We start from the raw sequence: 27,897 nt of genomic DNA, 5'->3' as shown, positions 1-27,897 counted from the left end.
CCCAATCACAATGCCGCGACATCCCATCGCATTCTCACTCCCCTCCCCAGCTCCTTCTTTACCTACCACCCCTCGCCCAAACCCCTCACCATTACAGCAGACCATCTCCAACACCCTTTCTTCAACAGACTACGATCTCGTCGCTCTACCACTTACCAACACAGCATGGCAGGATAGATGGGAACGACTCTGTCTCAGACCGGTAGAGGAAGATGAGGACCTTACTCCCGAACAGCTAGCTGAGAGGGATAGAGAAAGGGAGAAGGTCGATTTGGAAGCCGATATATGGAGGAGGGATGGTGGGTTGAGAAGAGATGAGGTGAATGTCAGTCGGCTGGAAGAATCGCAGGCGGTAATCACGACTGCTGCGGAATGGTTGGAATTGGATAGTCCAGATGAAGGTATAAGATTTGATTCGGAAATTGTGAGTCGGTTCATACCTCCCTCCCCTCGCCTACAGGAAGACTAGGGCTGACCTAAAGACATGACAGGCCCTCCGATCAGAAATGGCGCAAGCTTTATACCTATCGTTACCCGTCTTGATCATCCCAGCACCACAACTGATAAATCGAGCTTTCCTACCATCCTACGCCCGAGCGATATCCAACCTATTGCACATGGGCGGATCATCAGCCTTTACGCAAATATCAATCCGTATACCCATCTCCGACCCTGTGGAACTGATAACTCAAGGTCCTGCTCCCTCAATCCCCCAGAATACCGCCACCACTCCGACAGGAAACAAACATAAACGAATTAGCAGTCTATCGACCAGGCCCACATCGATGCACCAGGCTCAGTTGAACCAGATGATCAATCAGGCGAATAACACGAACACGACGAGCAATCCCCAGAATCTCAGGATAGCTTCTGGAGCGAGTTCGACGATGTCTGCGAAGAGCACTGCGGGTGCGACTGGAGATCCCAGCTCGACTTGGGAGATGTGGGATTGTATTAGGACGTTGTGCGGTTATCATCCTAGATTATCAGTTAGTGAGTAAACGTCTCCTATCTTTCCTCAATCATGACCATAGACATACTGATATATCAATTAGCTCTCGACCTTACGAACCCTCTTCCTCCCAGTGTTGGCGCACTGGCTCGATGGACAGCTGAGCCCGTCAAATACATCTGGCTACCTGCCGGATCATTCATCCCCAATGCTAAAGGCTATCCAGTACTGAGCAAAGCCTGTCAAGCCTTTTTGAGAGGTATGAGCAAGGTACGTCACTCCCCCAGTCTCAGCTCCATGTCTGATACGTTCAGCTGACACCGGATACAGCAAAACCCCACATACGTCCTACACGGCACGAGTATGCAGAAGCATTCTGCTGGTGGACCTAACGCCTACCTCCAATATGTCCGACATATCACCTCTCAGCCTCCGACTCCTAATGGCTTACCGCCGTCGGCAGATGAGTTCACCAGCGGTTATGCGGATTATCTACAGGCTCCCTTGCAGCCCTTAATGGACGATTTGGGCAGTGCGACTTATGATATTTTCGAAAGAGATCCGGTGAAGTATAGGCAATATGAAGAGGCTATCACTTTGGCTTTGAGTGATTTACCGGCGAACAAGACTCAGTAAGTTTGCTTTGGGAAGAAGGACAAGGGGTTCGTCTGAAAGGACCACGCTGACACCCCCTCAGTGTCGTTACAGTGGTCGGAGCAGGTCGAGGACCGCTAGTAGCATGTACATTACGAGCACTCACACGAGCGAACAGACAAGCGAACGTATATGCTGTGGAGAAGAACCCGAACGCTTTTATCACACTACAGGAACGGAAGGCTATCGAGTGGGGGGATCAAGTGGAGATCTTCTTTGGCGATATGAGGAACGTCGAGGTACCGGAGAAATGCGATATAATGGTGTCGGAGCTGTTGGGATCGTTTGGTGATAATGAACTGAGTCCGGAATGCTTGGATGGAGCTATGAGGTTCTTGAAGCGTGAGTGTCTTTTGCCAATACTTCATTGTTACTTTTCAATGTAAGAATTGCTGCTGTCTAGCCGAGAGTTCATTGGCAGCACTTATGCTGATCACCCTCGCGTTCGTAGCCACCGGTATCTCTATCCCCACTTCTTACACCGCCCACGTCGCACCTATATCATCCTCGAAACTCTTCCATGATGTGCATCAACCCACCCGTCCGGCAGGTGCTACTGAGACTCCTTATGTGGTTATGATGTCTCAAGTGAATCTGATTTCGGGTGATGGAGGTGGTGTCTCTGGAAGATGCGGAGAGAAGGTACAGCAATGTTGGCAGTTTGAACACCCTAGACGGGATCTGATATTGGATGCGAGCGGTGAGTGTTCATACTCAAAAGGTCGAGCTGGGTCTTTCTCCTGTGCTTCATGCAATAATTACTGACATCACCCATTCTGTCCAAGGCGCACCCCTCACCAACACCCACAACACACGGTCCGCCCGACATATCTTCCACATCCCCCACGCAGCCACCCTCCACGGCTTGGCAGGCTACTTCGAAGCCCACCTGTACTCCAATGTCGGCCTATCCATCCACCCAGATAACGCCCACAGAGTCTCACCAGACATGTTCTCGTGGTTCCCGTTGTACTTCCCCCTAAAAGAGGCATTATATCTCCCCTCGGGCTCAGAGCTAGAAGTGAATCTATGGAGGCTATGTGATTCTCGGGGCAGGAAGATATGGTACGAGTGGTCGGTCGAATCGTATCTATCCGTCTCGCAGAACCTCCCCACCTCGGCCGGATTGACGCCCAACGGATCAAGGCATGTTTCCTCATCGGGCGCATTGGGTGGACAACCCAGTCCATTGATGGACGCCCCCTTCTCACCAGGTTTCAGCAGTTCCAATAGTAGTCAGAATCAGATGGGCGATTTGAATAGGATTAAGATTGGGCAGACGAGCTTGCATAATCCTGCGGGGGTGCATTCGTGGGTGGGACTGTAAGAGCGAGCATGGTAATCAGAAGGAACTTTAGTCGTTTGGCTTAGTCAGAAGTAAGGGATGTATATGTACATTAGACGGATATGGGGTCGCAATACAAATCATGCATGGACAGTTGGTCTTTCGATCGGCGTCCCAAGAGGTGTTGTCCTGGGATGTCATTCACGCACATTCGTGTTTCCCTGTCACCTGTTGACGAATGAATTGTTGGCCCGGACTTGAATTGCATGGATGACAGACCGACCGAAGGACGAAGTCGACAAATCTCACCTTATTAACCGGAGGCGATCAATTGACAAGTGCGCGATGATGTGAGAGGCTTTTTCGGGAAGACTAGTACTCGTTGAGAAATGCTCGCTCATCTCCGAACTGTCATTTGGCTTATCAGATCCTCTATTCAACGCACGTTTCATCCTTTTTTATCTAAGATTCTTCCATGTCCCGTTCCTGGATTACTCATGATAGGTTTGAGTACATCTTATCGGTCTTGGCACGCAGCATACGAGTAGGTAGGAATTGGATTGATATGCTCGTTGAGTTAGAGGTATGAACGTGCTGGACTGATCACGTCGCTGTCACAGAAGATCTTACAAATACCTTGAACACGTTCGCATTCTTCCGTCCACTGTTCAGAAACTTTTCTGTTCCTGACAGGAATGTCAGCTATATATAAGGCTTAAGACACGTAGTTGTAGTCTGAAGGAAGATGCTGGTCCCCCCACCTCCGAGCCAAGTAGCCTAAAAACCGCAAAATGCGATCCGTCGCCCTGCTCTCTCTCGTACTTTCCGTCGCTTCCGCTTCTCCCGTTAAGCGATGGGACTACTCCAAGTACTTTGATCTACAAGGCCATCGAGGTGGTCGAGGAGAGACCATTGAGAAGTGAGTGCGTTGTCTGCAAGTCCAGTATACTGTGAGCTGATTGTTGCGGTGTACGATAGCACTCTGCCCTCATTCGCTTGGGGTCTTATCAACGGTGTTACCTCCCTTGAGATGGATTTGGGATTGACAAAAGATGGACACCTGATCGTATGGCACGATGAGAGTATCGATCCTACCAAGTGTAAGGATACTGGTGCGGTCGTAGAGAATGATCCGTTGTATCCTTACGTTGGGAAATACATTGCCAACTTGTGAGTGAGAGAGATCTTCCCTGCATCCGAGCGAGTCCAAGCTCGACGAAGAGCTGATCCGATGTGGGATATTTTTATAGGACGCTGGCTCAAGTCAAGACTCTCGATTGTGGGTCTTTGAGATTGAACGATTTCCCCTTCCAGGGTGAGTACCAAGTATCAGCTCGTCACTAAGATATCAAAACATTGGATCCCTCACCATTAATGTTATTCCATATGTACATCGCAGAGATCTACGCCGGCACCAAGCTCTCAACCCTTCCAGAGATGTTCGATTTCGTCTCCTGCGCGACCGACGAGGAAGTCCTATTCAACATTGAAACCAAGGTCGACGGCGATTACCACAACCTTACCAGAAGTGCCGAGGACTTCGTTAAAGCCATAGGAAATATCTACGGGCAATACAATATCTGGGATCGAGTCACGCATCAATCGTTCGAGTGGCTCGCTTTGGTTTATTCAAAGGAATGGTTCACCCAGTTGAGGACTTCTGCTTTGGTCGATGATTCCACGAGTGGGTCTCGCCTTTTTGTACACCCTGAGACAGTGTGATTTGTGTATGCTGTAGGGACTGTGAGCTAATCTTTGGGTTTTGGGCTTGATGTGATAGTCTACAAACAACTTCCCAGTGGTAGCGGTGGAAACCTCACCGTCCATGGTACTGGTCCATCCAACTGGTTGGCCGGTATTGACATCGATACCTTCCCTGGCGATACCATCGCTGAGAGAGTCGCCAGAGCTGCCGCCTCCATCAACGCCGATTTTATCTCTCCATCAGTCACAGCTGTCAGTATCATCGGGATCCTTTAAACTTGTGGGTATCCCGCTGATTACAGTTCTGAAAACTGGGCGCATCTTTAGCTGTTGATCCTGCTCAAAAGGGTTGGATAGGTTTCGTTAACCAAACTATGGTGGACACCGCCCATGAATTAGGTCTACAAGTCAAACCATGGACTGCTAAGTGAGTTCCACCTGCCTCGCAGCATGAGCGCGGCATTTGCTCATCGTGTAATGACCATCACTTTGTAGCCGAAAGAACATCTTCGAGTACTTGTTCGACATCGGAGTTGACGGTGAGCTGCTTTGTCAAACTTATGGTGCTATTTTTAGGATATCCCGGCTGACTAGATTATGTGCACTGCCTCAGGAATCATCACTGACTACCCCCATGAGCTCCGACGATTACTAGAACACAAGGGAGGATACCCCCTCGCACCCGTGGGAGATGTCGATAGAATCATGGGTTGTTTGGCTAAGCACAACCAATACACTGAGGCTAAGGGGGACGGTAAAGGATACTAAGCGTTTGAGCTGATCGGCCATTAGAGGATCTTAGACGTTTATAGATGGACTAGAAGCGAACAAAAGGAGAAGATCAGAGAGCATTTCGCTCGGACAAAAGGCGAGGTCCACTCTAAAAGGCCTATCTAACAAAATTGCCGTATAATCCTGTATGCATTCTATAATATGTGCTCGAACGTAAGTCCTGTTCTCCCCAAGCAACACAGTCAGAATTCTTTGTGAAGCGATGAAGACGATCAAGTTCAATCATCCTATCTTAGTCATACTCGTACGTCAAGTTCCGTTTGAATACAACGGATTCTACTCTCCCACACACCCCTTCTCTTGCAGCCACATGGGGTCGCCCTTCCCTTGCAAATGATATCGATGAGAGTTCCCTTGAAAATTGCATATCGTCACGCCCCCTTTTCGAATGATGACACGAGTCAACACTTATCTACACAAAGGACAGATCAACCTTGAACTCCGAATTGGCAATTATGATAAAACAGCTCTTTTCCACTTCCTGTGTCAATACAAACGCATGATCGGAGCAAAGGTCAGCAAAATCCTTCTTTTGACATTTTCAAATTCGGCCAGAAGGCCTTCCAGCTCCTACTCCAGGATGGTGGATAGCGAGCACCACCACCATTCCTCTTGTTTTGCCCTGTTCCTCCTCGATGTTATATTGCCTTCTTTCCGATAACGCCTTGTGGAGATATACTGTACAGACAGACCATCATCGATTTGCCCTTGCACAGGACGGAGCAGGTGAAGAGAGATCAATATCAAAAGAGAGGCAACAAAGAAAGACAAAGAATAGAAGGCATACGATAAACACGAATATCCTCTTTCTGTGGTAGAAGAAAGAGAGAAATACTGTAGAGAAAGAAAGAGAGAAATACTGTAAAGAAAGAAAGAGATACCATCCCAGTCTTCTCTCTCGTCATTCACCAAAAAGACAACCCTGTCGATGATCATATCGGATAGAAGAGAATAGAATAAATAGAAGATAAAGTTAGCACCGATAGCGTCATTGCTCATTGACCTCAGCGAGCCTTCGGCATAAAAGTCGATACAGTATACATAAATAGGACAATCAACGAGTGGCGACTGAAGACGAATAGATTGATTGTTCACTCGTTCATTGCAGTACTACACGAAGACAACAATACACCTTACTTACCAAAGCACAACGTCAACACAATATGCCGACTTCAGTGCACAGTATGGGGGACCTCGAGGACGCCGATAATGCGTTCCGCGAGTCGGTCGGTCTGGGGACGAGAAGGGAGCGAGAAGACTTTATAACTGTTCATGATCCGGATGGGGGAATTATGAACATCCCCCAAGACGAGTATTATGCCATGTACCCTGATCAGGACGACACAGCCACTAAAAAGGCGAACGATAATGGTTCCTCGATGAAGTTGACCCAAGAGAATCTGAGCACCATTACGAGATCCTACTCTCTCCCATCTTTCGGATCTAGCCACCCATTTGACCCCGCTCCTCAAGTCCCTGGTATGATGTCAGACGACCAGAGTGTCCCAGATGTCGATAATATGTCTGTTCCCGACTTGGCGTCGGATGCCGGATCGATGTTGGAGACTCCCTATCAAGATACTGAAGATCCCATGAATATGCAACTGCCCATTCGTGTCTTGTCACCGAGCGAGCCATCGGACACAGAGAGCGAAGTCGAAAGTGGGGGTGAAATGAGCAGAGACAGTCTATACAATGAAAACGCTTATGAAGTTGTCGATTTCAAAATCACCGAGGGTCCGCCACCATGGCGTCTGAGGGATCTTGAGACCGGAGGTGGACATGGCATGTCCATCAGTCCGGACGGCACGACTGTTGTCAAGGTGAGTTGTCGGGCAGTAGGACATCTTACACTGTACTTGACTCTGATGAGACTTTCATCTCTCATTTTCCAATTATACCTATGGTCATATATCAGATATGGGCTGACTGCTTACCAATACAGCGTACTCCCGAAGAGGAGATAGCTTTCTATGAGAGGATCAAGTGCAACGACGCTCTTTTCCGTGCGATCCAGAGCTGGGTACCAGAATACAGAGGATGTTTCATCGACAACCCGTTGATGACAACAGGTAACTTCTCACAAGGGTCAGGCAGCTACAGGTTATCGTCCGGTCAGATCTCTGACTCGAGTTTACGTCCCCCCTTGAGACCATCCTTCAAGAGGAGCAATACCGCTGACACGCATTCCACCGTGAGTCGGAAGCTCTTTCCTCTCCCTCATTCCTTTCGGCTGAACTTGATGCGAATACAATATTCTTGTTTTTCCTGCGAACATCCCGTCCTCGCTATTTGGACAGTCGATTATGCTAGAGAACCTCAGATACGGTTTCGATCCCCGCACAATATCCGAGTTCGATGTAAAGCTAGGTCGGAACATGATCGACCCCTGGGCAAAGGATACCGATCAAGCCAAGATTGAGAAAATGACTCAGCAAGTCAGGGACAGTACGAGTTTTTTGGATGCAGTCAGGCTGATTTGGGCCAATGTGAGTGTTCGGATCTCTATCGGATTGGAATAAGCTTTCCTAAAAGAATCATCGTATGTGCTGTGATACCACGTTGCGTTTTGCGTGCTGCGTGTCGAGATCCGTTTGGACGTTCTGGTTTGAATCCATTCAAGGGCGGAGGGGCTGACTTGTAATGTTATCTTCTATGCCTTCGGATCAGACATCGATCCAAGATCCAGTAACGGGATCAACTCGACACGTGAAAACGGACAAACATTATGGTAAATCCCTCCGAAGAAGTGCAAACGACCACGAGCGGGCGAATTGCGAGACCCTCTCTGACGCAATGGTGAGGCTCTTCCCCTCTCCAAGGGACTTCATCGTCCCCAAGGGCGATTCCGACTGGACCAATTCGGGGTCGGAGCAAAGCGGAGAACCTTTGAGCTTCTCGAGCGATCTTCAGAGGTATCGATATGAGGAGCGAGAGAATCTCTGTACGAACCTCAGACGATCTAAGATCTCCCTGCTCTTGCCGTCTACCAATCAGATCAGAGACGGTCCCCGTCCATGTCTACGTCCACGAGTGGATCTGTTCGATCTGCAACGGATGAACAGGGAGAGAGATCAGGTAAACGAGAGTATCGAGACGATGAGGCATATTCGTCATCAGATCAAATCCCTCAAGGAGGCGGTGTCGAAAACCCCCTGGTCATTTGCTGGTTCCTCGTTGTATGTCGTTCATGGCGAAGAAGACTCGGGTTCGAGGTTCGGCCTGGCGAGAGGACCGATGGACAAAGTGGGAGAAGAGATGAATGAGTCTCAGGCGGAGTCTTGCTTGAAGTTTATCGGGAACTACAACCACGATCCCGTCACCGATAGATATCGCATCAACAAGGAGGAGGATATCGATATCAAGTCGCATGATTTGCCTGATACTTCGAGGTTCAACTATTTCTCACCCTTCCATCAACCCAATAGAGAATCCGTGGTGAAGCTCATTGATTTCGCACGGACCGATATTGCCGAGGAACCTGACAGGGATGTCATGGATGGGCTTCAGACTATCGTAGATCTGATGAGCTCCAGAATCAGCACGTTGAAGGATATGAAGAAGGATATGCAAGATCAGATTACAAGGACTAGAGACGAGATCATGAGTTCACGATAAGAGACCTGTGTATTCTGAATCTGAATTTGAATCGAGGATCATTCGCTTTGATAGCTGCAACTGTAGACCTTCGTATTGTATTTAGTGGATACTGTTGCTACCTATTCCGAAGCTATGTATCGTGTAATCAAGTGTGGGAGTTAACAGATCCGCAGCGTACACGTTGTCAAAGAGATTAGACGGTTTAGTAGGATGTGTATCAGTATTGACGCAATCTATGAGAGCCCAGAGATCATGTGCTTGCGACTTGGATACATACATGAAGGATATTTATTCATCTACATGCACCATCAAGTCCATCACTTCCTTCTCACATCCATCTAAGCGGAGATCTTTTCGAGAAGAGCCTATACCAAGTCAAAATATATCGTCAGCATAATGCAAAGAAATGCAGAGGGACGTGATACTCACGTTGAGCTTAGCAGGGACGGCACCGGTGACGGTTTCGATGGGTTGACCATCCTTGTAAGCGATGAAAGTAGGCATAGCTTTGATACCAGCTTCCTTGGCGATTTCCTATGAGTCGAGGATAAACAAGGTTAGCAATGTGGTCATAGGTGATAAGGGTATATCGATACAGAAGAAGGACTGCCAGGATAGAGATCCTTCGAAGAAACCAAAAGGCTGAAGAAGGGGTATACGAAGAACATCAAAACTCACCTCTTGCTCCTCAACGTCAACCTTGACGAACTTAACACCAGGGTACTTCTCCTCAAGCTTAGCGAAATGAGGGGAGATCATCTTACATGGTCCGCACCATGTGGCCCAGTAGTCCACAACGACGGGTTGAGAGCCTCCGATCTGATTTCGGGGTAGACGTCATGTCAGCAATATATTCAATACTTTACGACCATACTGATATTGACCGAGACAAGTGAGTTTGGGGGGCGACTTACGAGGTCTTTGAATTCTTGGTGGGATTCGATAGCTTTGACCATTTTGATTGTGTTATCTATTTATTGTCTATTGGAGTGGAGACTAGAGATGATGGAGATAGAAGGTGTAAGCTTTGCTTGGTCTGGTAATTCGATTGATTATATGTTATACAGGGGATATAGTACAACAACAGTGGTAGTGGTAGTGGTAGATGAGTTATTTGCTATATGAATGATGTTCTGAAGAAGAGAGAACTCCAAATGTTCTTATCGTTTCCACTCGTATTTATACCTTTCCCTTCATCTATGTATACATCCGCTTACCAATCACCTCCAACTGTCTACACCTCCATGTGTCATCGATAGGATCAGCTCGAACTCACCAGAAGATATTATATGGATGAAGTGGATTGATGAATAACAAAAAGATTAGAAATCAGATAACGACGGATCAAGCTCAAGCTGAATCAGCTTGACTCGTACAACATGACGTGACTCAGTAAGATAGATGGTGTGTACCAGAAAGTCATAGTCTGTCATTCCCCGATATATCGGAACTAATTCCACCAGTTTACTCGGAGTGTGGCACTTTGCTTGTCCTGCTCAATTCCATATCGTCCTATATCAATGACTGCACGATGCATGTTTTGATCTACCTCTACGCTACATATTCAATCTATACAAGTCTCCTCTGCCCACTTCTCACAGACTGTACCCACTCATCTTCCCCTTGCTCAACTCTAGGTTCAGGTATAGGAGGATGCTCCACAACCACTACTCTGGGGGTCAAGTCGATTGATTCGGGCGTAGACGTCAGAGCGTCTTGTATCGACGATGCAGGTCGTGTAGTCGAAGGTGCACTGTCGATCAACCTAGCTTGTTCCACTTGAGAATCAGGTTGTTGAATCCTCTGCACGTCCGCTCCGGCACCAGATTCTACCAATCCCTGCGCGGCATCTTCTCCCTGTACCTGTCCCGTCGCCGATCCAGCCAAATTATCTCTCGCTCCATCCCCCTGCGTCTGCTCAGCAGAACTGCTCTTCCTCCCAAGAGCAGCTTCAGCCCGACCTATCAGATCCGCCATACTCTCCTTCTCACTGATATGTCTCAAGAGATCCCCTAGACTCTCAGCTTCCTTCCTGACATTCTCAGACTCCCTTTTTAACCTATTCTCATCCCATCCCATCTGCCCATTACTATAATCCTTCCCTACCTCTCCTAGCCACCTGGATTGACTCGTTTTCAACGAAGAGGTAATTTCATCCTTTATCAATCTGGGTGTACCTACCCCTCTGTAGCCGAAGGAAGTGTACAGCTGGACCAGACTGGCACCTGCTCTGGCCATCTTCAAGGCGTCTTCTCCTGTTGATACTCCCCCGCAGCCTATCAATGGTATGGAGGGGGGTAAGAGTGGTCGAAGTGTTTTGATAGAGTCCAATGCGTAGGGGAAGAGGGGTTTACCAGATAATCCACCGACTTCATTTTGCTTTGTCGAGGTGAGAGATAATTCCTCGCGTCGGACAGTGGTATTACTAACTATCACTCCTTCCACCCCACTCGACCTGACCGCATAAGCCACATCCGCTAACTCGTCCTCCGACAAATCACTGGCAACTTTGACAGCAATCTTAGGTAGACCATCGTTATTTTTCAGATTGTTCCTTTCGTTGACTACATCCGATAAGAGGTTCTTGAGGATCTCTTTACCCTGCAACGCTCTCAATCCAGGGGTGTTGGGAGAGGAGACATTGATAACTATAACATCGGCGTATGGACCGAGCAGTTTGACTCCCTTGATATAATCTTCGTTTGATTCTGCGGCAGAAACCTTGTTTTTCCCAAGGTTGACAGCTAACAATTGACCAGGTCGAAGGGAACGGGGTATACCGGATGGAGGGAGGGGGTTGAGAGGTAACGGCGAGGGGAAGAGTGAAGGATGAGATTGGGCGAATGCGACTAGACGAGCTCGTAGTTTCGCGAGCGTGTGGCCGTGTCCAAGGGAGTTGAAACCGTATCGATTGATGGCCGCGGCATCTTCCTCGAGTCTGAAGAATCGGGGTTTGGGGTTTCCTGACTACAGGTAAAAAGGTAGGATTTAGCTCTTGTATCCGGAAAGATAGCATTGGAGTATTTGGGAGAACGCACCTGTGGCTCAGGAGTTACACTGCCCACTTCCACATACCCAAAACCGAGGTCGAACAATCCATCAATGGCATCAGCATCTTTATCGAATCCTGCGGCTATTCCCACGGGATTCGTGATCTTTTGGCCGAGCAACTAGCAGTAATGATATCGATTAGCACGATTCGACAAAGATATATCAAATCAAAGAGAAGTCTATGTATCAGATCGCATGGCCCACCTCAGTCTGCAATCCAGCATCTTCCACCCCGATATCCCGAGGTCTCGCCCACTTATCCAAACTCAACAATCTAACCGCAAGTTTATGTCCCTGTTCGGGATCTAGTCCCAGCCTCACCAGAGGCATGACGACATGTTCGTGCAGTAGTGATCTCGAGTCGTAGTAATACGCTATAAGGAGTACACCTCCTGCAATAAACAAAGTTGAAGAGACGAATCGCCTAGGTGTAGATGGGGTAGTGGAGGCATGTCGGATAGCAGATATTTGAGGTTGTCGGAGGGAGAGGGGGTTCGGACGAGACAGGTGGGGAAGGGGTCGACGGAGGGCGGAGAGGAGGGGGCGGGACATGGTGGTGGTGTAGGTCCCGTTTTGTTGCTGGCAGTCTTGCAATTGACAGAGAGTATCAAGTATGGGAAAGGTGTTGAGCTGCTATCTTTGTAGGCACGAGTAGTAGTAACACGGCAATCCATTTGAGTGACATTCCGAAGTTGAGTAGTATTAAAGGGGAAATATGTACACGTCATACCTTTATGTTGCCACGTGCTTATCACCTTAATCCACGAGAAGCTTAACTCACTTGCTCGGAAAAGTTGAAAATAAAGGTGGTGGATTGCTCATGAAAGAAGAAAGATAGCAAAGTAACATATATATATATAATATATTTATCAACTATCCACAGCATACCCCTCTATACACAATGACAACCCTCCACGAAACCATAATACCCACCAAACGAGTCAGGAGGATAACCGTCCTAATCTCTGGGTCGGGTAAGTATCCTTTCATTCCCAAAGCTGTCCATCCCAAATACTGCTTAGCTGATATGGTTTGTATGAAGGCTCAAACCTCCAAGCTCTTCTGGACGCCTCCAACACTCCCTCTCTCCCCAACTCCCAAATAACCCACGTCCTCTCCTCCCGCTCAAACGCATATGGTCTAACCAGAGCCAAAACCCACACCCCACCCATCCCCACATCCGTATGCGCACTCAAGACCTTCCAGAATCGGAATCCCGGTTCCACGCGGGAAGATTACGACTGTGAGGTTGCCAGACAAATCATCGAGTCGAAGCCTGATTTGGTGGTTTTGGCTGGGTGGATGCATATTCTTAGTGATAAATTTTTGAGAATCTTGAATGGCGAGATCCCTCCTCCGGGGGCACCGGCTTTGCCTCCACCCAAGGTCGATAGTTTACCGAGTGGGACGGAGGCTATACCTTCTATGAAGAATCTTAGCTTGGATGATAAGGAAAAACCAACATCGAGTTCTCAAGAGGGTGATAGACTAGAGAAGAAAGAAGTCGAAGGAAAGGAAGAGACGAAAGAAGCAAATAAGAAGACCGTCGAACTCCCCTCCCCACCGCCCACCCAACAATTCCCCATCCCCATAATCAACCTCCACCCAGCCCTTCCCGGTGCATTCGACGGTGCCAACGCCATTGGCCGAGCGTTCGATGCGTTCAATAATGGCGAGATCGAACATACGGGAGTGATGGTTCATCGGGTTGTAGCTGAGGTGGATAGGGGGGAACCGCTCATTGTCAGGAAGGTGGAAATTAAAAAGGGGGATAAGTTGGAGGATCTTGAGGGGAGGATACATGAGGTGAGTTATCTCTTTACCGTAGTAGTTGTGGATGGGAGGGGGTCATTAACTTGGGGCAGTATCGACTGTCCATCCTCTCGAGGTCTGATTCTGGTAATTCATATAAATACTTGTCCTGATGCTGTAATACTTGAATTCCAGGTCGAGCATCAAATCATAGTAGAAGGAGCAAAGATGGTCTTGGAGGAGCTGGACAAAGAAGGTCGACCATAGTCACATAGTCCCGGTTGTGTCATTCAACACACAAGATGAACCAAGTCTAAACAGCCAAGAAGAGGGGAAGCGAATGTGTAGCAGCGCTTAGTCTCGATAATAGCAAATATAACCATGCATCATGCTCATGTGGAAAACACCCAGCGGTTTAACATTATACACAATTGGTTTGTGCTTCGTATCATCCCCCTTATCATTGTGCACCCCTCTATGTTTACCTCCGTTATCATGACCCATCTTAAGCCTGAGGTTGCCCCGATCTACCCCTCAACGAAGATAGCAAGATATCTTTTGGTTCTTCCCCTCTTCTCTTCGATCTCAGATGATCAGCAAGTAAAAAGGCAACGTCTACAAAGTAAGGCGCACATCAAGATCAGCTTGTTTCCTACACCGTTTAATGAAGCAAAATTTCGACCCACCCAATCCTTGCTCAAAGTTCAATCTGGGATCACAATGTGTTCTATAGTTGAATGACAAGTCTTTATCTTGCAATTCCATTGATCCTCCGATGCACTCGGTCTGTAAACGGAACAACAGCAATCAGCGGTCAACTCTACTTCCCCTTAGCTACAGGGCTACAGCGGTGTGAAATAATACCTACAACCGAGTATCCCTCCTCATTAACTTCCCCGGTCAATTCCAAATGCACTCCACCCAATATCGTACCCTTCTCACGATGGATAGCCATAGACTTGGTGATCTCCGTGATAACATCTACGAAATGTCGAGTTTTAAGCGATGGGTCAGTCTGGGATGATTTGGTACTATCGACATTAATTCAGCATGTAATCCTCCCGAGAGCGCAAGAGCGTGACATTCCAATCGATCAACTCACTTGCCATGCTATTGAAGTGGAAAAAGTACAAAATTAGTTGTATACTTCAGCAACGTGATCGGTGGAAACAGACCCACCATAGCATCACATTGCCAAACCACCACATGATCCGTAGCTTTCACAGCATCGATATGAGCAGGTAAGAACTGATCAACCTTTTCTGCGCCATATCGTCCAATCAAGGTGACTTTTCCAGGTATCCTATCGGGATTGACAACTGTACGAGAGGGATTAGCACGCCGTACCCAAAATTATAGACATGTGACATGTGTATGAACTTACTGTCGAGTATCCTGACAATCTCTTCAGGTTTCATGGAAGGTCCAGTCTTGATACCTCTACCGACCCCATTGAACAATAAGCTTTACATTGTTTACTATGTGAAATGCACAACTCACATGGGATTAGCTATCCCCCTGAAATACTCTACATGAGCCCCATCCAGCTGTCTCGTCCTATCTCCAATCCAGATGAAATGCGCAGAAGTATTATACCATTTCTCCTTCTTCTGGCTTTTGGCACTCTCCAAGCGTATATCGGAGAAAGAATTCGCCAAGGAATTAGCGAGAGAGGGTGATTTGGGTGGTCTGACTGGAGAGTGGGGGTAGGCTGATTCAGAGTTCGAGCCGACGCGTACTTGGGAGACGGAGCGTGATACGGCCGGGGTAGATGCTTTGGACGATGGAGGGGAGAATGAGCGGGTGGTTGATCCTTCGTCTGAACGGGTCAAGGCTTCTTCGTATTCCAATAACAGAGCCTCGTGACTGGATCAAAGCCACAACAATCAGCAAGTTGGCTATGACATACATCTGTAAGATTGCAGCGACATGTCACCCACCTGGTGAACAAATCAACAGTCTCAATGCCACCTCTCTCACCGCCCCCTACCGCACCAGTCGCAACCTTCATGAAGTCCAGACTATCTTGCAAGCTCTCAATGACAGCCGAGAAAGCCTTGTGGATCTCTGGTGATCTGACATGTGAGAAAGACCAGTCGAGGGGTTTATGCAAGTCTGCGAAGCCGGAAAGAAGGAGGGTACGGATGTAATTCAGTGTCGCTGTTGAGTGGAAGTATGCGCTATTGTTATTCAAAATGCGATATAAGTCATCGTGTTCATAAAGAGTATCGTCGAGGGGACAAGACGAAATATGCAGAGTGTTAGAGTCAACTCACCCCAACAACCTCTCCGGATCAGGGTTCCTATCGCTCTTATCATACCCATTGACATTATCACCTCTGAAACTCAATATCTCCCTCTTCTCAACTTTTGTTTGTCCCGGGATGGAATCATCGGCAACTTCGAAATCTACCATTTCGGTAGGTTTGGAACGGGGTTTGGCATATTGGCCTGCGATCCTTGCGATTCGGACGACGGGGAGACGTGAGCCGTGCAGGATGATGAGTGACATGAGAAGGATTCTATATCAGGGAGCAAGTCAGCTGTGATTATTCTTTTCGTTGCGAGAAAGGGGGGTCCAGCTTACAAGGACAATTTGTGCTCAATGGGGTCCTAAGTCATATGTTGACAGTCAGTCATTCGTGGCCCAGGGGGAAGACGCTGGACGGATGAACTCACCGACGAACAATCATCGAACAGCTCTGCACAATCTCCGCCTTGAAGTAGGAACGCTTTACCGGCAGCTACATCTGCGAGTTGACTTCTGAGGCGATCAATCTACTCTGGGATATCAGCATATAAGTGTAGATATAGTGAATAGTAAGTTCGCACTGACCTCTACGGGCGAGACTAGAGGAGGCAATCTTCGTAGTTTCGTCAAAACCTTTTCGAGATGAGCTTTGTCTTCGTAGATCACATCCTATGTCGGTGAGAAGCAGGTTCAGCCAATGTATCATAAATCTGATGATAAATGAGATGGGGGTTGTGAAGCTTGGACTAGGCTGGACTGAGGATGCTACTACATACCTGAGCTATAGGTTTCTCCCTCCAGCTTGACGGTGTCCACTCCTTAGTTGACATGGTATGAGAATTTCTGTAAGTGATCTGGACAGGATAAGGGACAGGTTTGCCGTGAGATTCGAATTGACAAAGGATAGAGCTTGAACACCCTTGATATACCTTTTAGCTGGTCCTAAATAGTATGGTCGCACTTTATTAGGATTGACAATTGATATTTTAGAGCTTGAATACTCTGAGCAGCGAAAAGCAGCACCGGTGATTCTTTCTAGAAGCAGGAAGCAAAGAAGCTAGGATCGTGTACAGAAGCAGAGTTGATTGATCTTATTGTCCTCCAACAGCATCATCCATCATCCTTGAACCAACTTTTGATTTTCAATGAACGAACCGTTTCCACCTCCACTCTTTCATCTGGAGATTCGACTCATCTCATTTTCTAACAACATGCGACATTGGTGATTACGTATTGCACAGTGATCAAGTTGACTCAGTGACCGTGGGAGTTCAGACTGAGCACTGTTATGCGTGGCATAGATTCCGTTTTTGGAAGTGTGGACACGCGCCCCAAGTGGACATTCTTGTCGGTGTACTGTGCGCTACTGTGCGCCCCAGACTAATCAAACTCGAAACAAGGAGAGATGGATAGTCAATCGGCAGTAGATGATTGTGATGGTATTCATCAATCAACCCATGCGTACACAAACAATGAATCAATTCATGCGATCGATCTGACCACACGCGAGATTGCGGCAGTTGCATCGTTTATCACCCAACTTACAGAATGGCTGAAGGAAAAGCAATCGCCATAACGATATGTTCACTCGTCCAAATGAATTTGGCTTGATATGGAAAAACAACATGACGTTAGCTCTGCGTTCTGTTTTATCCTTCTCCGAAGTCGATGACCTCTTCAAGGAGGAATTAAAGTTTATGCTAGTTTAAGGTCGGTTGTTCCTTCAGTGCATGAACACCGGGTTCTAACTCAACGAGTAAGACCATGTACCGGCTCGGAAAAGCCACACCGGATATCCACATCTCATGTTTACTGTAAAGAAGCAAACAAGGGTCCTACCTGGATAAGGTGTCTCAATTATGATATTTAGGGGGTCATAGGGTGATATGGCATATCGGTGATCTCCCGCTTTGACCTCGTAAGAGTGAAAAATAACGAAATCTCAGGGTAAACTCACAGGTTTATCGGATGTTTTACTTTTACTCTTCTTGGAAAATAGACCGCGCGAGCAAAATACTAATACTAATACTCTGATGTTGCAGCCCTTTTTCATAACTAGTACTACTCATACTACTATTGCTGTACATGCACGTACATACCACTCCCATATCTTCCCACTCATATCATCACAAGTGATATATCCCATCTCACATTACTCTTTATTTCATCTTTCATTCTTTGAACTTACATATATCACATTAGTAGAGAACATCAAAGGTATCGGAGCATCATTAAGATTTTTCGCAGAATAGCTAGTATAGCGTGAGAACCGCGAGGAAATAGGAGAACGAACGCCGTGTACGCAACAACAAGGATATACTTCTGCCTTACGGTCCTTCCTTATCTTACTCAACTCGTAGAGAGAAAGAAAGAAACCAAAGGAATTCCTTTTGTCGATCATCAACATAAAGAAGCAGAATCTAAACCAAACATTCCTTACAGCGTAGCAATCGAATCATCAGTTATCCCATCAGAAGGACTTTTGTGACGGAGTGGAATCTTCTCAGTGCCCGAGATATCAAATTAGTAGCATCGAAGGACATTCCTTCTAAAGCAAACACGCATTGGTCAGGTGGTATCTTATTTCGGATTTAGTATATTCAAGGAAGTTGTTGATTTCTTGAAAACAAACCACAACACCTAGAAGATATATATCGCCTCTATTTCAATAACAACATCATCCATCAACAAACACCCAAACAAATCACTCTATCTAATATCGGTATCTTCGCCAACTACCTCACGTCCACACGACAACCCAAACACCCACAATGATATCCCTACCATCATCCATTACCCGCCTCATCCTCCTCTTCGTCCTATCCACAACCTTACTATCACTAGTCAACGCCGCAGCAGCAGCCGACAAACTCCAACCCCGAGCACCCCAGCCATCACGTCGTATGGGCGCGCAAAAACGTGCCAAGAAAGTTGAACCCCTCAAGAAGAAGGATTACTCAAGTTTCCTCTGTCCCGGCGGATCTGTCGCTTGTCCCATCCCCACTTCTGAGGACATCACGACAGAGAGCGTGACAAAGTTGGAGAGTAGTCTGAACAGTCTGGCGGATTGGTTCAAAGTTGGTTTTGAGTGTGTGGAACTGGATACGGAATTGAACTCTTGTGGGGGTTGTTTGGCGCTTGGTGCAGGGTGAGTTTATACGCGTGGATCTGTATTCGTTCGGTCTGATGGTGCAGATCATTGGTGCATTGCCATCACTTGATCTGCATCCGTTCAATCAGGCCATCACTCAGTCATTAATCAAGCCATGTGACTGTACAGTAAGCTGACTCAATCTTATCTCGTACATAGCCAAGACTGCTCCCTAATCGCCAACGCACGAGCAACAGGCTGCGAATCCGGTTCGTGCGCTGTATACTCATGCTACGACGGATACGTTGTCTCACCCGATCGACAAACCTGCGTCAAGAAGGGAACCACCACACCAGCTACGCCAGTGACTGCTATAGGACTGGAATCGGAGGATGAAGATCAGGTGGTGATGGGTTAGGCTTTCAACTCAGCATCAGCTTGTCTTTCGTTTCTCGGGTTCAAGTCGTCCTCGCATTATAATAGCATTAACACATTGTAGCATCACCGTACCAAGTCAAATATCTATAGATCAAATATCTTATTTTCTGCTCTTGGACATTTCACCTTTTATACATGGACATTTTTACCTTTTCGCTTTCGTTCTTCGCTAAGTGTTCTTTAACAACGATTCATAGCAGAGAAATCCTTTCTCGCCTTATTCAACCCCCTTGCTCTTGCTTTGCTTTGATCCAAAAGGAAAGAGGGACATTTATCATATCACACATATAGAATTGATAGAGGGTTTGGCGGTATATATTATTATCAAGTATGAAAATACGTATCGAAGCGAAGGTTGGAGCGAGGCAGAGTGACTCGTGTACATGACTAGCAGAGCACTATCCAGACAATATCATGTGGGTTCAGAGAGGAATGGAGCAGGATAAGCTAGAGGTTGCTCTCATTGACTGTGAAGGAATGAAGCCAAGTCGGGGAGAAGAGGACTGACTTTCCCGGTCCGATCTCGGAATATCGTTTGTTCGTCCATCATATTCGTTGAATCGCAAGTGACTCGACTTTCTACTAAACAGCTATTTATAATCAACATCATCGAGCTGATCAATACTATCCTATTCTTGAAATCCCCCACATAATTCCCCCTCACCATCGAACAAATCTGAAGCTACAATACCACTCCCTCGCCATGTCGTCCAGCACATCCGGGGCGGAACCTAGACCGAAGATTGAGTATTGTATATTCGACATGGATGGATTATTGAGTGAGTCAGTCAACCGTACCCGTATAACATGGAATCACCACATGATCATTGTACAGCAGTGCTAACAAATGATCTGATTTTTCTTTATTCCTTTATATCAGTGTGAGCTGGATCTCAAATCAGGCGATGACATCCCGAGGATACTCTTACTGATTGATATATTCTGTCGTTTCATGATGATAGTGACTCAGAGGTATGTTCGATAGTTCTCCTCTGGTGACCTTGTCGAAGCTAATGTATACTTGTATTTATAGAGGATATACACACAGGTGACGAGTAGGTCTTCGGCCAAGCTGCCTGGATAGCTCTAGGCTGACGACGACTGTTATGACTTTTAGACAGCACGCTCGAACGATATGGCTATAAGATGACGTGGGAGATCAAAGCTGGAGTGATGGGTAAGAGTGAGTGTCTTTCTTTTCCTTCACTCTCTACATCTCTGCGGTCTGCCCAGCGCATCTCTCCCGTGAACAGCTCGAATCAATATTCACCCATCACCGATTGCCCGAGGAATCGTCTGGTCAAGCTGACGTTGACGTTGAATTTTTATGTCTTCTTGATGAACATTAGCCTCACACATGGCAGCAGAATACATCCTCTCGCACTTCCCGCGAGTCAAGGAAGACATGACGACAGAAGAATACATGAGAGAGGGGGACAGGAAGAGGGAAGAGCTATTCAGGAAGGTCGAACCGATGAGAGGGGCCGCGGCTTTGGTGAAAGGATTGGTGGGTCTAGCGGGTACAGCTCGGTATGAAAGAAAGAATGATGATTGAATAACACTGTATGTGATATGATAGTATGAAGCTGGAGTTCCTATTGCCTTGGCTACTGGCTCGACGTACGAGAATTTCACTTATAAAACTGTGAGCTGTCCTATTTCACTTCATCTACGATCAACCGTAACCTGTGGATCCGTTGATTCATAATCGCTGATCGCGTTCATGATGATTTACAGACCCACCTCCCCCACATCTTCTCGCTCTTCCCACCAAACTGCATCTTAACGGGAGATTCGCCCGAAGTGAAACCGGGTAGGGGGAAACCCAAACCCGATGTGTTCTTAGCTGCTGCACACAGCTTAGGTGAGTACTTCCAAGTACTTGCCCGAAGTCGATCATTCCGTTCTCGCAGTTTGACAACCCAGGTCATGGATTGAATCATATACAAGGAGAGTGGGCTGATCATCTACCCACTCTACAGGGAGAGACGTCGGAACAGCAGAATCATGTACCGACTCCCAACGGATCGAGAGATCAAAGGGAATGGTATTTGAAGATGCCAGACCTGGAGTTACAGCAGGTGTAGCGGCAGGTATGAATGGTGAGTCAAACAATCCAATCTACCTTCCACTTCTTCTACGACCAACACACAGGTCCCACAAATCACACCTTGTTAATGTTCCAACGATCCATTAGTCATCTGGGTACCGGATCCCGAACTGCTTGCGCTCGACCCCGCAGCCAACTTTGGTGCTAAGCAGGTGTTGGAGCATTTGGAGGAGTTCAATCCTGAGGAATGGGGGTTACCTGCTCTGGAGGGTTTTAACGTGAGTTCAGTCCCCGAGAACAGACCATATGATTAAGGTGGTAACATTTTGAATGAATTGCTGATGCCTCGTTTCACGATTACTTAGCATTGCCCACCGGCGACGAGTACGGAAACGATCTAGAGATACTTCGACTATTCATTAGAAAGGTCTGCAGATACGTTTCACACATCGTATAGAGGTAGACGGTAGAACGTAGACGGTAGATGGTAGATGGCACAGGGGCATTTTGCTTCGGTTTGACCAGTCGGTATAATGAATAATAATCGAGATGCATATCAAAATAAAACACTTCTTACTCCTTAGATCACTAAACAGATAGAATCTAATTACGCCTCAAACCCCCTCAAACCATCCACGATCCTCCAAATACCCCAAGCACCAGGATCGGGAACTTCCCTCTTCTTGAGATCCTCCTGGTTGACATAGGCACCTCGACCTGCCTTAGCCACAAGCTCTTTGGTCTTGTCAGCTGCCTTTTGGGCATCGTCGGCAGCTCCGTTGAGTCCCTTGGAGGGGAGGGAGGCGATGAATGCTTCGAGAGGGTCCACGAGGGTTCGTGAAGGTGGTCGAGCCCTTGTGTCTATTCACGCAAATTATCAGTCAGCATTGTTAACGATAAAAACAGAAACGCCAATGATCAAATTGAGATGGTAGAGTGAGGATCAATCGAGATGAAAGTTTGAAACCCACATTTATACAAAGTTTCTAGGGCTTTAGCAGCAGCCCCACTCCAAACTTCCGGCGTAGTAGTCTTATTGCCCGCATCCGCAGCATCTCTAAGAGCTTTACCCAACCCAGCAAAGAAGATGGAATACAAAGCACCGGAAGTACCTCCCATATCTTCTTCGACCACCTCGGCAATCACACCGATATCTGAGATCACGTTTTTTCCGTTCAATTTACCAGAGTCAATAGCTTTGAGAAGGGCTTTGGCACCTGCCTCGAGGGTCAGACCCGCATCTCCGTCACCCGCGATTTGATCCTGCTTTGTGAGTTCTGGTTCGGCGGCGATGAGAGCTCGGCAGGATCGTTTGATTGCTGAGATGAATTCGGATGGGTCGGTGGCTATGTCAAAAAGAATATGTCAGTAATACTATCTCAGATATGAAGATATAGCTCTCAAGGAGTCTGTCTTGTCGAGATATACCTAGACGAAGCAGGTGAAGAATGACTTACGAGCCAGATCAACCTCTTTACCCTTCTTGTCCTCTACGGCCGCCTCATCGACCTTCTCACCCACCACTCCAGGTTCCTTGCCCGAGGTCCAAGACCACCCGGGCGCACTGGCAGGAGCGTCGAGGTATTCCAAGATTTGCGAGGAGGAGTATTTGGCCGACTCGGATTTACCGGGGAGGAGCAACAAGGTGAGGGAGAATCCAGGCATGTTGAGCGAGGTCATATATGTTCCGGAAAGAACTCTGCGGGTCTTGATGTTTTTGGATTGGAGCCATTTGACGGCTGAGCACGAAGGGCAAGGTGATGGGATATCAGCTCAAATCTCAACTTCTTGTGCCATGGCCGAATATATGTAATATCATGGGGGTGCATGGTATGATCCGACTCACCTTCGCTGGTGATACCTCCAATCTCCAATTCACTAATAGCTCCCAAGTTATTGACGAGCAATACTACCTCGTCCGACCCATCACCCTTGAATGGAACGTAAGATCTCTCAGGATCGTTGGTATTGGTAATTTTGAATAACATCTGATCGACCAACTCAGCAATAGAGGGAATCTCAAGCTTGTGGGTACCCGATTCGTTGTGGATACCCATTCCTAACTCGAGCTGGTTCTCTTCCAAATGAGATTCACCAGCCTTGGTTCCGGGCACCTGTGCATACATCATATAGATTAGCATCAACAAGCAGTACATAGGAGCAGACATAAATTATCACTCACATGACAATGGTCCAGTCCTACACCGATGGTACCTAATCGTGAGGTAACGTATTTGGCCACGTCTTCGACATTATCGAGGTTTGCGCCTTGATCTGAGAGGGCGGAGGCGATCTTGTAGACTAGGATGGTACCTGCGAGACCACTATGGGACGGATAGAGCATACATCAGCTGTCCATTCTTTACTTTGGGCTTTTCTGTTCTCAACTTCACTTGAAAGGGATTTGTAAGGGGCGATCAATGCAAAGGAAAAGGATACTATCGCCCTCTCCCCACAGAGTACGTAAATCTTTTGGACATGGAATGAAGAGGAAGAGATGTTTGATGCAACCAGACTCACCGTCTTCCCACAATAGTCCCCTGCTCCCTTGAAACAGCCACATCATCCTGAACCAACAACACTCTGACATCCCCCTTCCTCCCAGAAGCCTTGTACTGTTCCGCCGCGAGACCGAAGTGTAACGCATCTCCAGTATAGTTCATAACCACTATCAATGCCCCCTTGTCGCCAGTGACAAGTTCGACACCACGTCGGACCTGCGCGACATTGGGGGACGCAAAGATGTTTCCGCATACAGCTGCGTCCAGGAGACCTGGGCCGACAAAGGCAGCATGGGCGGGTTCATGGCCTGATCCACCGCCTGAGAGGAGGGCTACTCTGGGTTGGGTGGGTGGGGTGTAGATTACTATGTTGGAGGGTAACTTTGATCAGCTCTGATGGCTCTTTTACCAGGGTGATATGGACGTCGAGGTTGGAGAGGGTGGTGGGGGGGAACTGACCTCGCTGTCCCTCGTCAAACTTGATATTGGGATTGAGGTTGACCAACCCTTTGAGGGAGTCTACTACGAGCGTAGCGGGGTTATTGAGCAGGTGTTTGTCTAGGCCCGCATTTGATTGTCAGCTTTGTCATCATGCTTGTTGTTATAGCTGGCAACAGGTCACTCGTCACTCACGTTGAGGAGCCATTGTGTATGTGAATTACAAATTCAGGTCAAGGAGATGACAACAGGTGAGAGTTCAATGGGATACAACAAAGATAGACAAGCAAGCAGGTTTACCCGTTGTTACATAGGGTGAGTGCGTAGTGAGTATTCGGCCAGAGATGTGGGGGGCCAAGCACAAAGTAGAGGAGAGGAATGCTTGCCCGCTCAGGTGCAGCCATTGCTTCTCGGTCCGAAATCATTGTTTTGGCTCGGGTCAATCGTATTATCCGGTAGTTACCGGATCAATGTTGTTATATAACTTCCACCTATCTGCCGAGAGGGGTAGGACGGTATAACCGCATTTTACCAAGTGCATCGTACTGTACGTTATGAGACAACCTCGCGGAGGCGGAGATAGCAAAGAGCATCGAACAAAGCAGAGGCAAAGGTAATAGGAATAGGCCATCAATTGACCTGCAGGGCAAGTAAAGTGACAGTTGACTCTGCCTTCGCATCTAATTCCTCTATATACAGTACACACCCACAACCATCCCTTAAGCATCCCTTATACCCACCCCCATCTTAACAGTATCCCTCGTCTCCCTATGGCTATGCACTCTAAGCACGTCCACCACCCCACTCCAAACACAATGAGCATTCAACGCAGCATCTCCGAATCCCCTCTCACTGGGTACATCCCGTCCAATAGTCTTCCCAACGAACCCCTTCCTACTTCCACCTACTAACATCGGATACCCCTTCAGCTCACCCTCCAACAGATCCGGTAGACGTCTAAGTAAGATCAAATTATCTTTATGTGTCTTGGCGAATCCCAATCCTGGATCTAAAATTATATTCCACCGTTTCACCCCCGTCTTTATAGCTTTATTCACTAATTCTGTTAACTCTCTCTTGACACCCTGTACTACCCCTCCGAGGGATGCATAATCTGTCATTTCACTTGAGCTCATATTCTTCGAATCTCCTCTCGAATGCATGAGCACCACCGGGACCTTTGAATGAGCCATCACTTCCAGCATTCCGGGTTCGGTTCCGCCTCTGACATCGTTGATCATACTTGCCCCTGCTTCGACAGCCAACTTGGCTACACTAGCTCGATACGTATCTATCGATATTGGTACCTCCCTTAGTTTGGGGTTCGAAGATGTTCGAATAGCCTTAATGAGTGGTACGACCCTATTGATCTCTTCTTCCTCCGTACATGGATCTGAACCTGGTCGAGTCGACATCCCCCCTATATCCAGTATATCTGGACCGTCACCCCTCTCGAACAGCTGTTCTACAGCTTTGATCGCGTAGGCAGGATCGGTACGTGCAGGATCACCATCGGAGAATGAGTCGGGCGTAGCGTTGAATATCGACATGATGTATGGTATGGAGGGAGACGAAAGACGTAGCGGCTTGGACGGGCCAGAGAAGGGTATGATGGGTTGTAGAGGGGGTGGAGTTGTGGTAGGTAATCGAGATAATAGTTGGTGGATTGTTTGACGTAATGAAGGGTGAACAAAGCTTGGTGCGATACTACGGAGTATATCGAATGTCAGCGATGTAGGAAACGATAAGCTAGCCTTGGTCTGGCATGTCTAGGTGGACTTCAACCCACTCAGCCAGAGGTCTCAGAACAAATTCCCTCTCTCCCAAACTCTTATGGGGGCATTCCAACCACCCAACTCCATCTTCATCAGGTTCATTCCCCCTCTCACCAATCCTCACCACATCTTCACCGTAAAATACCAAGTCCAGATCGATGACCCGTGGACCGTTCGTAAAAGTTTTGGTTCTTCCTACTGATTTCTCAGTTCGTTTCAGGAGCCGCAGGAGGTCGAGAGGGGACAGAGATGTGGAAATCTACGTCAAGAAAGAACATTTCAGCTGGCTACTCATACGATTTTGACTATAGGAGGTATGAGATAGCTCGAAGGCAGAGCATCAACCCACCTCAATTACCCCATTGATGAACCTATCTTGATCTTCCACATACATCGGTTCACTCTCATACAATCTACTTGTACGTCTCAGCTCACATCCATTAGTCTGTAATTCCCTTATAGCTTTGTGTATGTTATCCACCCTATCTCCAATGTTCGATCCCACGGCTATGAATATGCGTTTGTCGATAGCAGATCCAGACGGAGAGAAGGAAGAAGGAGACGGGTAGTCTGACTTGTCTCGGTGTATGGTTATACTGGGTACGGCATAAGGTATAGCAGAGGGTTTACGTATCGTTATTGACAATGTACTTGCGGGTTGGTCTTTATCAGACAGGATTGGTATGGTGAATAAATGGGATCCGAGGTGGTGGATGAGGGATTCGATAGTCTGATATGACGAGGCGGATACGAACTGTAATCCAAGTCAGGCCTATGAGCCTGTATTCAAGCCCACTGCGATGCTCGCGAAGAAGGTGAGAAGAATGACTGGAGGAATGTATGTACATGGAGTACACAGATCTGGAAGACAAGGAACCCATCACTCACCTCATATACCTGATCCGTAAATTCCTTGTGTCCCCATACTCCCCAATCCACACCTCCCACCTCAACATCAATCTCCAGCCTCTGTCTCTCTGCTCTTTCATGAGGATGTAATCCAATAACGCATTCCAACCTTATATCCCTAACCTCACACCTCCTCCCTTCATCCACCACTTCCCCTCCCATGAGAGAATGACTAGCCATATACACAGCTGAGTCGGCATGCAACAGCGCCTTGGGCATGATCACTTCAACGTCGACCCTATTCACATCAGGAAGACCCAATGGAATGGCCGATACCTCCCGCATCAATGTCCAAGGCCTATTCCAAGTCTTGATAGGGGACGAGACCAGTGCGTAGATGGCCTTGGAAACTGCCGAGTAATTTACTCCGAGCCCATCCATCGAGTCGCCCGTGGCTGTATCTACTATAGACCCAGGGCGAAGCTTCATAGATACGTTGAGGATTATGGGGCATGGTGGAGGAGGAGAGAGGTTGAATGCTGATGGACCGAGGCCGTTGGGGAGGTGGATGGAGAGGGATCGGAGGTTGACGCTGTCGGGGGTCATGGTAGAGGTGGGCAGTTGCTAGTTTGGTATTGGTGTTGGTGCAATATCAGGTCGTTGGTAGTTTGAGTCGTTATCACTCGTCAGGATATTCCTGCTCGAGCGTGAATG

The 27,897-nt window shown here is 47.5% G+C and overlaps 11 protein-coding genes across 11 annotated transcripts; 6 read left to right on the top strand and 5 right to left on the bottom strand.

Moving 5' to 3' along the window:
* Positions 1-10: 10 nt before the first annotated feature.
* On the top strand, positions 11-2,933 carry I302_104136 (uncharacterized protein; the record flags this gene model as incomplete). Its single annotated transcript, XM_065869806.1, has 7 exons — positions 11-424; positions 492-993; positions 1,056-1,222; positions 1,283-1,584; positions 1,650-1,948; positions 2,058-2,306; positions 2,392-2,933. The coding sequence occupies 7 exons, from the start codon at positions 11-13 to the stop codon at positions 2,931-2,933; spliced, it is 2,475 nt and encodes an 824-aa protein (XP_065725878.1).
* A 749-nt stretch (positions 2,934-3,682) lies between these two features.
* Positions 3,683-5,363, top strand: I302_104135 (uncharacterized protein; the record flags this gene model as incomplete). The annotated part of the gene is made up of 8 exons (XM_019189501.1): positions 3,683-3,810; positions 3,870-4,061; positions 4,142-4,206; positions 4,291-4,575; positions 4,672-4,851; positions 4,923-5,022; positions 5,091-5,134; positions 5,209-5,363. The coding sequence occupies 8 exons, from the start codon at positions 3,683-3,685 to the stop codon at positions 5,361-5,363; spliced, it is 1,149 nt and encodes a 382-aa protein (XP_019049063.1).
* A 1,187-nt stretch (positions 5,364-6,550) lies between these two features.
* On the top strand, positions 6,551-9,005 carry I302_104134 (uncharacterized protein; the record flags this gene model as incomplete). Its single annotated transcript, XM_019189500.1, has 4 exons — positions 6,551-7,210; positions 7,333-7,581; positions 7,688-7,876; positions 8,058-9,005. 4 exons carry the CDS (start codon positions 6,551-6,553, stop codon positions 9,003-9,005), a joined length of 2,046 nt encoding a protein of 681 aa, XP_019049062.1.
* A 320-nt stretch (positions 9,006-9,325) lies between these two features.
* I302_104133 (thioredoxin) lies at positions 9,326-9,943 on the bottom strand (the record flags this gene model as incomplete). Its single annotated transcript, XM_019189499.1, has 4 exons — positions 9,326-9,352; positions 9,417-9,521; positions 9,666-9,806; positions 9,902-9,943. The coding sequence occupies 4 exons, from the start codon at positions 9,941-9,943 to the stop codon at positions 9,326-9,328; spliced, it is 315 nt and encodes a 104-aa protein (XP_019049061.1).
* A 613-nt stretch (positions 9,944-10,556) lies between these two features.
* On the bottom strand, positions 10,557-12,590 carry I302_104132 (dihydroorotate dehydrogenase (fumarate); the record flags this gene model as incomplete). The annotated part of the gene is made up of 3 exons (XM_019189498.1): positions 10,557-11,954; positions 12,026-12,157; positions 12,243-12,590. The coding sequence occupies 3 exons, from the start codon at positions 12,588-12,590 to the stop codon at positions 10,557-10,559; spliced, it is 1,878 nt and encodes a 625-aa protein (XP_019049060.1).
* Positions 12,591-12,939: 349 nt separating this feature from the next.
* Positions 12,940-14,057, top strand: I302_104131 (uncharacterized protein; the record flags this gene model as incomplete). The annotated part of the gene is made up of 3 exons (XM_019189497.1): positions 12,940-13,012; positions 13,081-13,844; positions 13,986-14,057. The coding sequence occupies 3 exons, from the start codon at positions 12,940-12,942 to the stop codon at positions 14,055-14,057; spliced, it is 909 nt and encodes a 302-aa protein (XP_019049059.1).
* A 238-nt stretch (positions 14,058-14,295) lies between these two features.
* Positions 14,296-16,871, bottom strand: I302_104130 (uncharacterized protein; the record flags this gene model as incomplete). Its single annotated transcript, XM_065869805.1, has 13 exons — positions 14,296-14,405; positions 14,477-14,576; positions 14,659-14,821; positions 14,893-14,900; positions 14,970-15,109; positions 15,175-15,230; positions 15,291-15,656; positions 15,731-15,970; positions 16,067-16,312; positions 16,378-16,403; positions 16,470-16,568; positions 16,627-16,710; positions 16,818-16,871. The coding sequence occupies 13 exons, from the start codon at positions 16,869-16,871 to the stop codon at positions 14,296-14,298; spliced, it is 1,692 nt and encodes a 563-aa protein (XP_065725877.1).
* Positions 16,872-18,812: 1,941 nt separating this feature from the next.
* On the top strand, positions 18,813-19,550 carry I302_104129 (uncharacterized protein; the record flags this gene model as incomplete). Its single annotated transcript, XM_019189495.1, has 2 exons — positions 18,813-19,189; positions 19,352-19,550. The coding sequence occupies 2 exons, from the start codon at positions 18,813-18,815 to the stop codon at positions 19,548-19,550; spliced, it is 576 nt and encodes a 191-aa protein (XP_019049057.1).
* Positions 19,551-20,716: 1,166 nt separating this feature from the next.
* I302_104128 (uncharacterized protein) lies at positions 20,717-21,934 on the top strand (the record flags this gene model as incomplete). Its single annotated transcript, XM_065869804.1, has 6 exons — positions 20,717-20,753; positions 20,920-21,077; positions 21,150-21,215; positions 21,308-21,434; positions 21,553-21,672; positions 21,768-21,934. 6 exons carry the CDS (start codon positions 20,717-20,719, stop codon positions 21,932-21,934), a joined length of 675 nt encoding a protein of 224 aa, XP_065725876.1.
* Positions 21,935-22,227: 293 nt separating this feature from the next.
* On the bottom strand, positions 22,228-24,767 carry I302_104127 (dihydroxyacetone kinase; the record flags this gene model as incomplete). The annotated part of the gene is made up of 8 exons (XM_019189493.1): positions 22,228-22,481; positions 22,592-22,966; positions 23,078-23,359; positions 23,467-23,734; positions 23,803-23,944; positions 24,141-24,486; positions 24,581-24,679; positions 24,755-24,767. 8 exons carry the CDS (start codon positions 24,765-24,767, stop codon positions 22,228-22,230), a joined length of 1,779 nt encoding a protein of 592 aa, XP_019049055.1.
* A 511-nt stretch (positions 24,768-25,278) lies between these two features.
* On the bottom strand, positions 25,279-27,789 carry I302_104126 (dihydropteroate synthase; the record flags this gene model as incomplete). Its single annotated transcript, XM_019189492.1, has 4 exons — positions 25,279-26,266; positions 26,349-26,593; positions 26,684-27,088; positions 27,223-27,789. The coding sequence occupies 4 exons, from the start codon at positions 27,787-27,789 to the stop codon at positions 25,279-25,281; spliced, it is 2,205 nt and encodes a 734-aa protein (XP_019049054.1).
* Positions 27,790-27,897: the final 108 nt, after the last annotated feature.

The sequence above is a fragment of the Kwoniella bestiolae genome, chromosome 2 (genome assembly GCF_000512585.2).
Source record: "Kwoniella bestiolae CBS 10118 chromosome 2, complete sequence".
In the NCBI taxonomy this organism is placed as follows: Eukaryota; Fungi; Basidiomycota; class Tremellomycetes; order Tremellales; family Cryptococcaceae; genus Kwoniella; species Kwoniella bestiolae.
The sequence above is the reverse complement of the archived record's forward strand: the minus strand, read 5'-3'. Positions and strand labels throughout refer to the sequence as shown.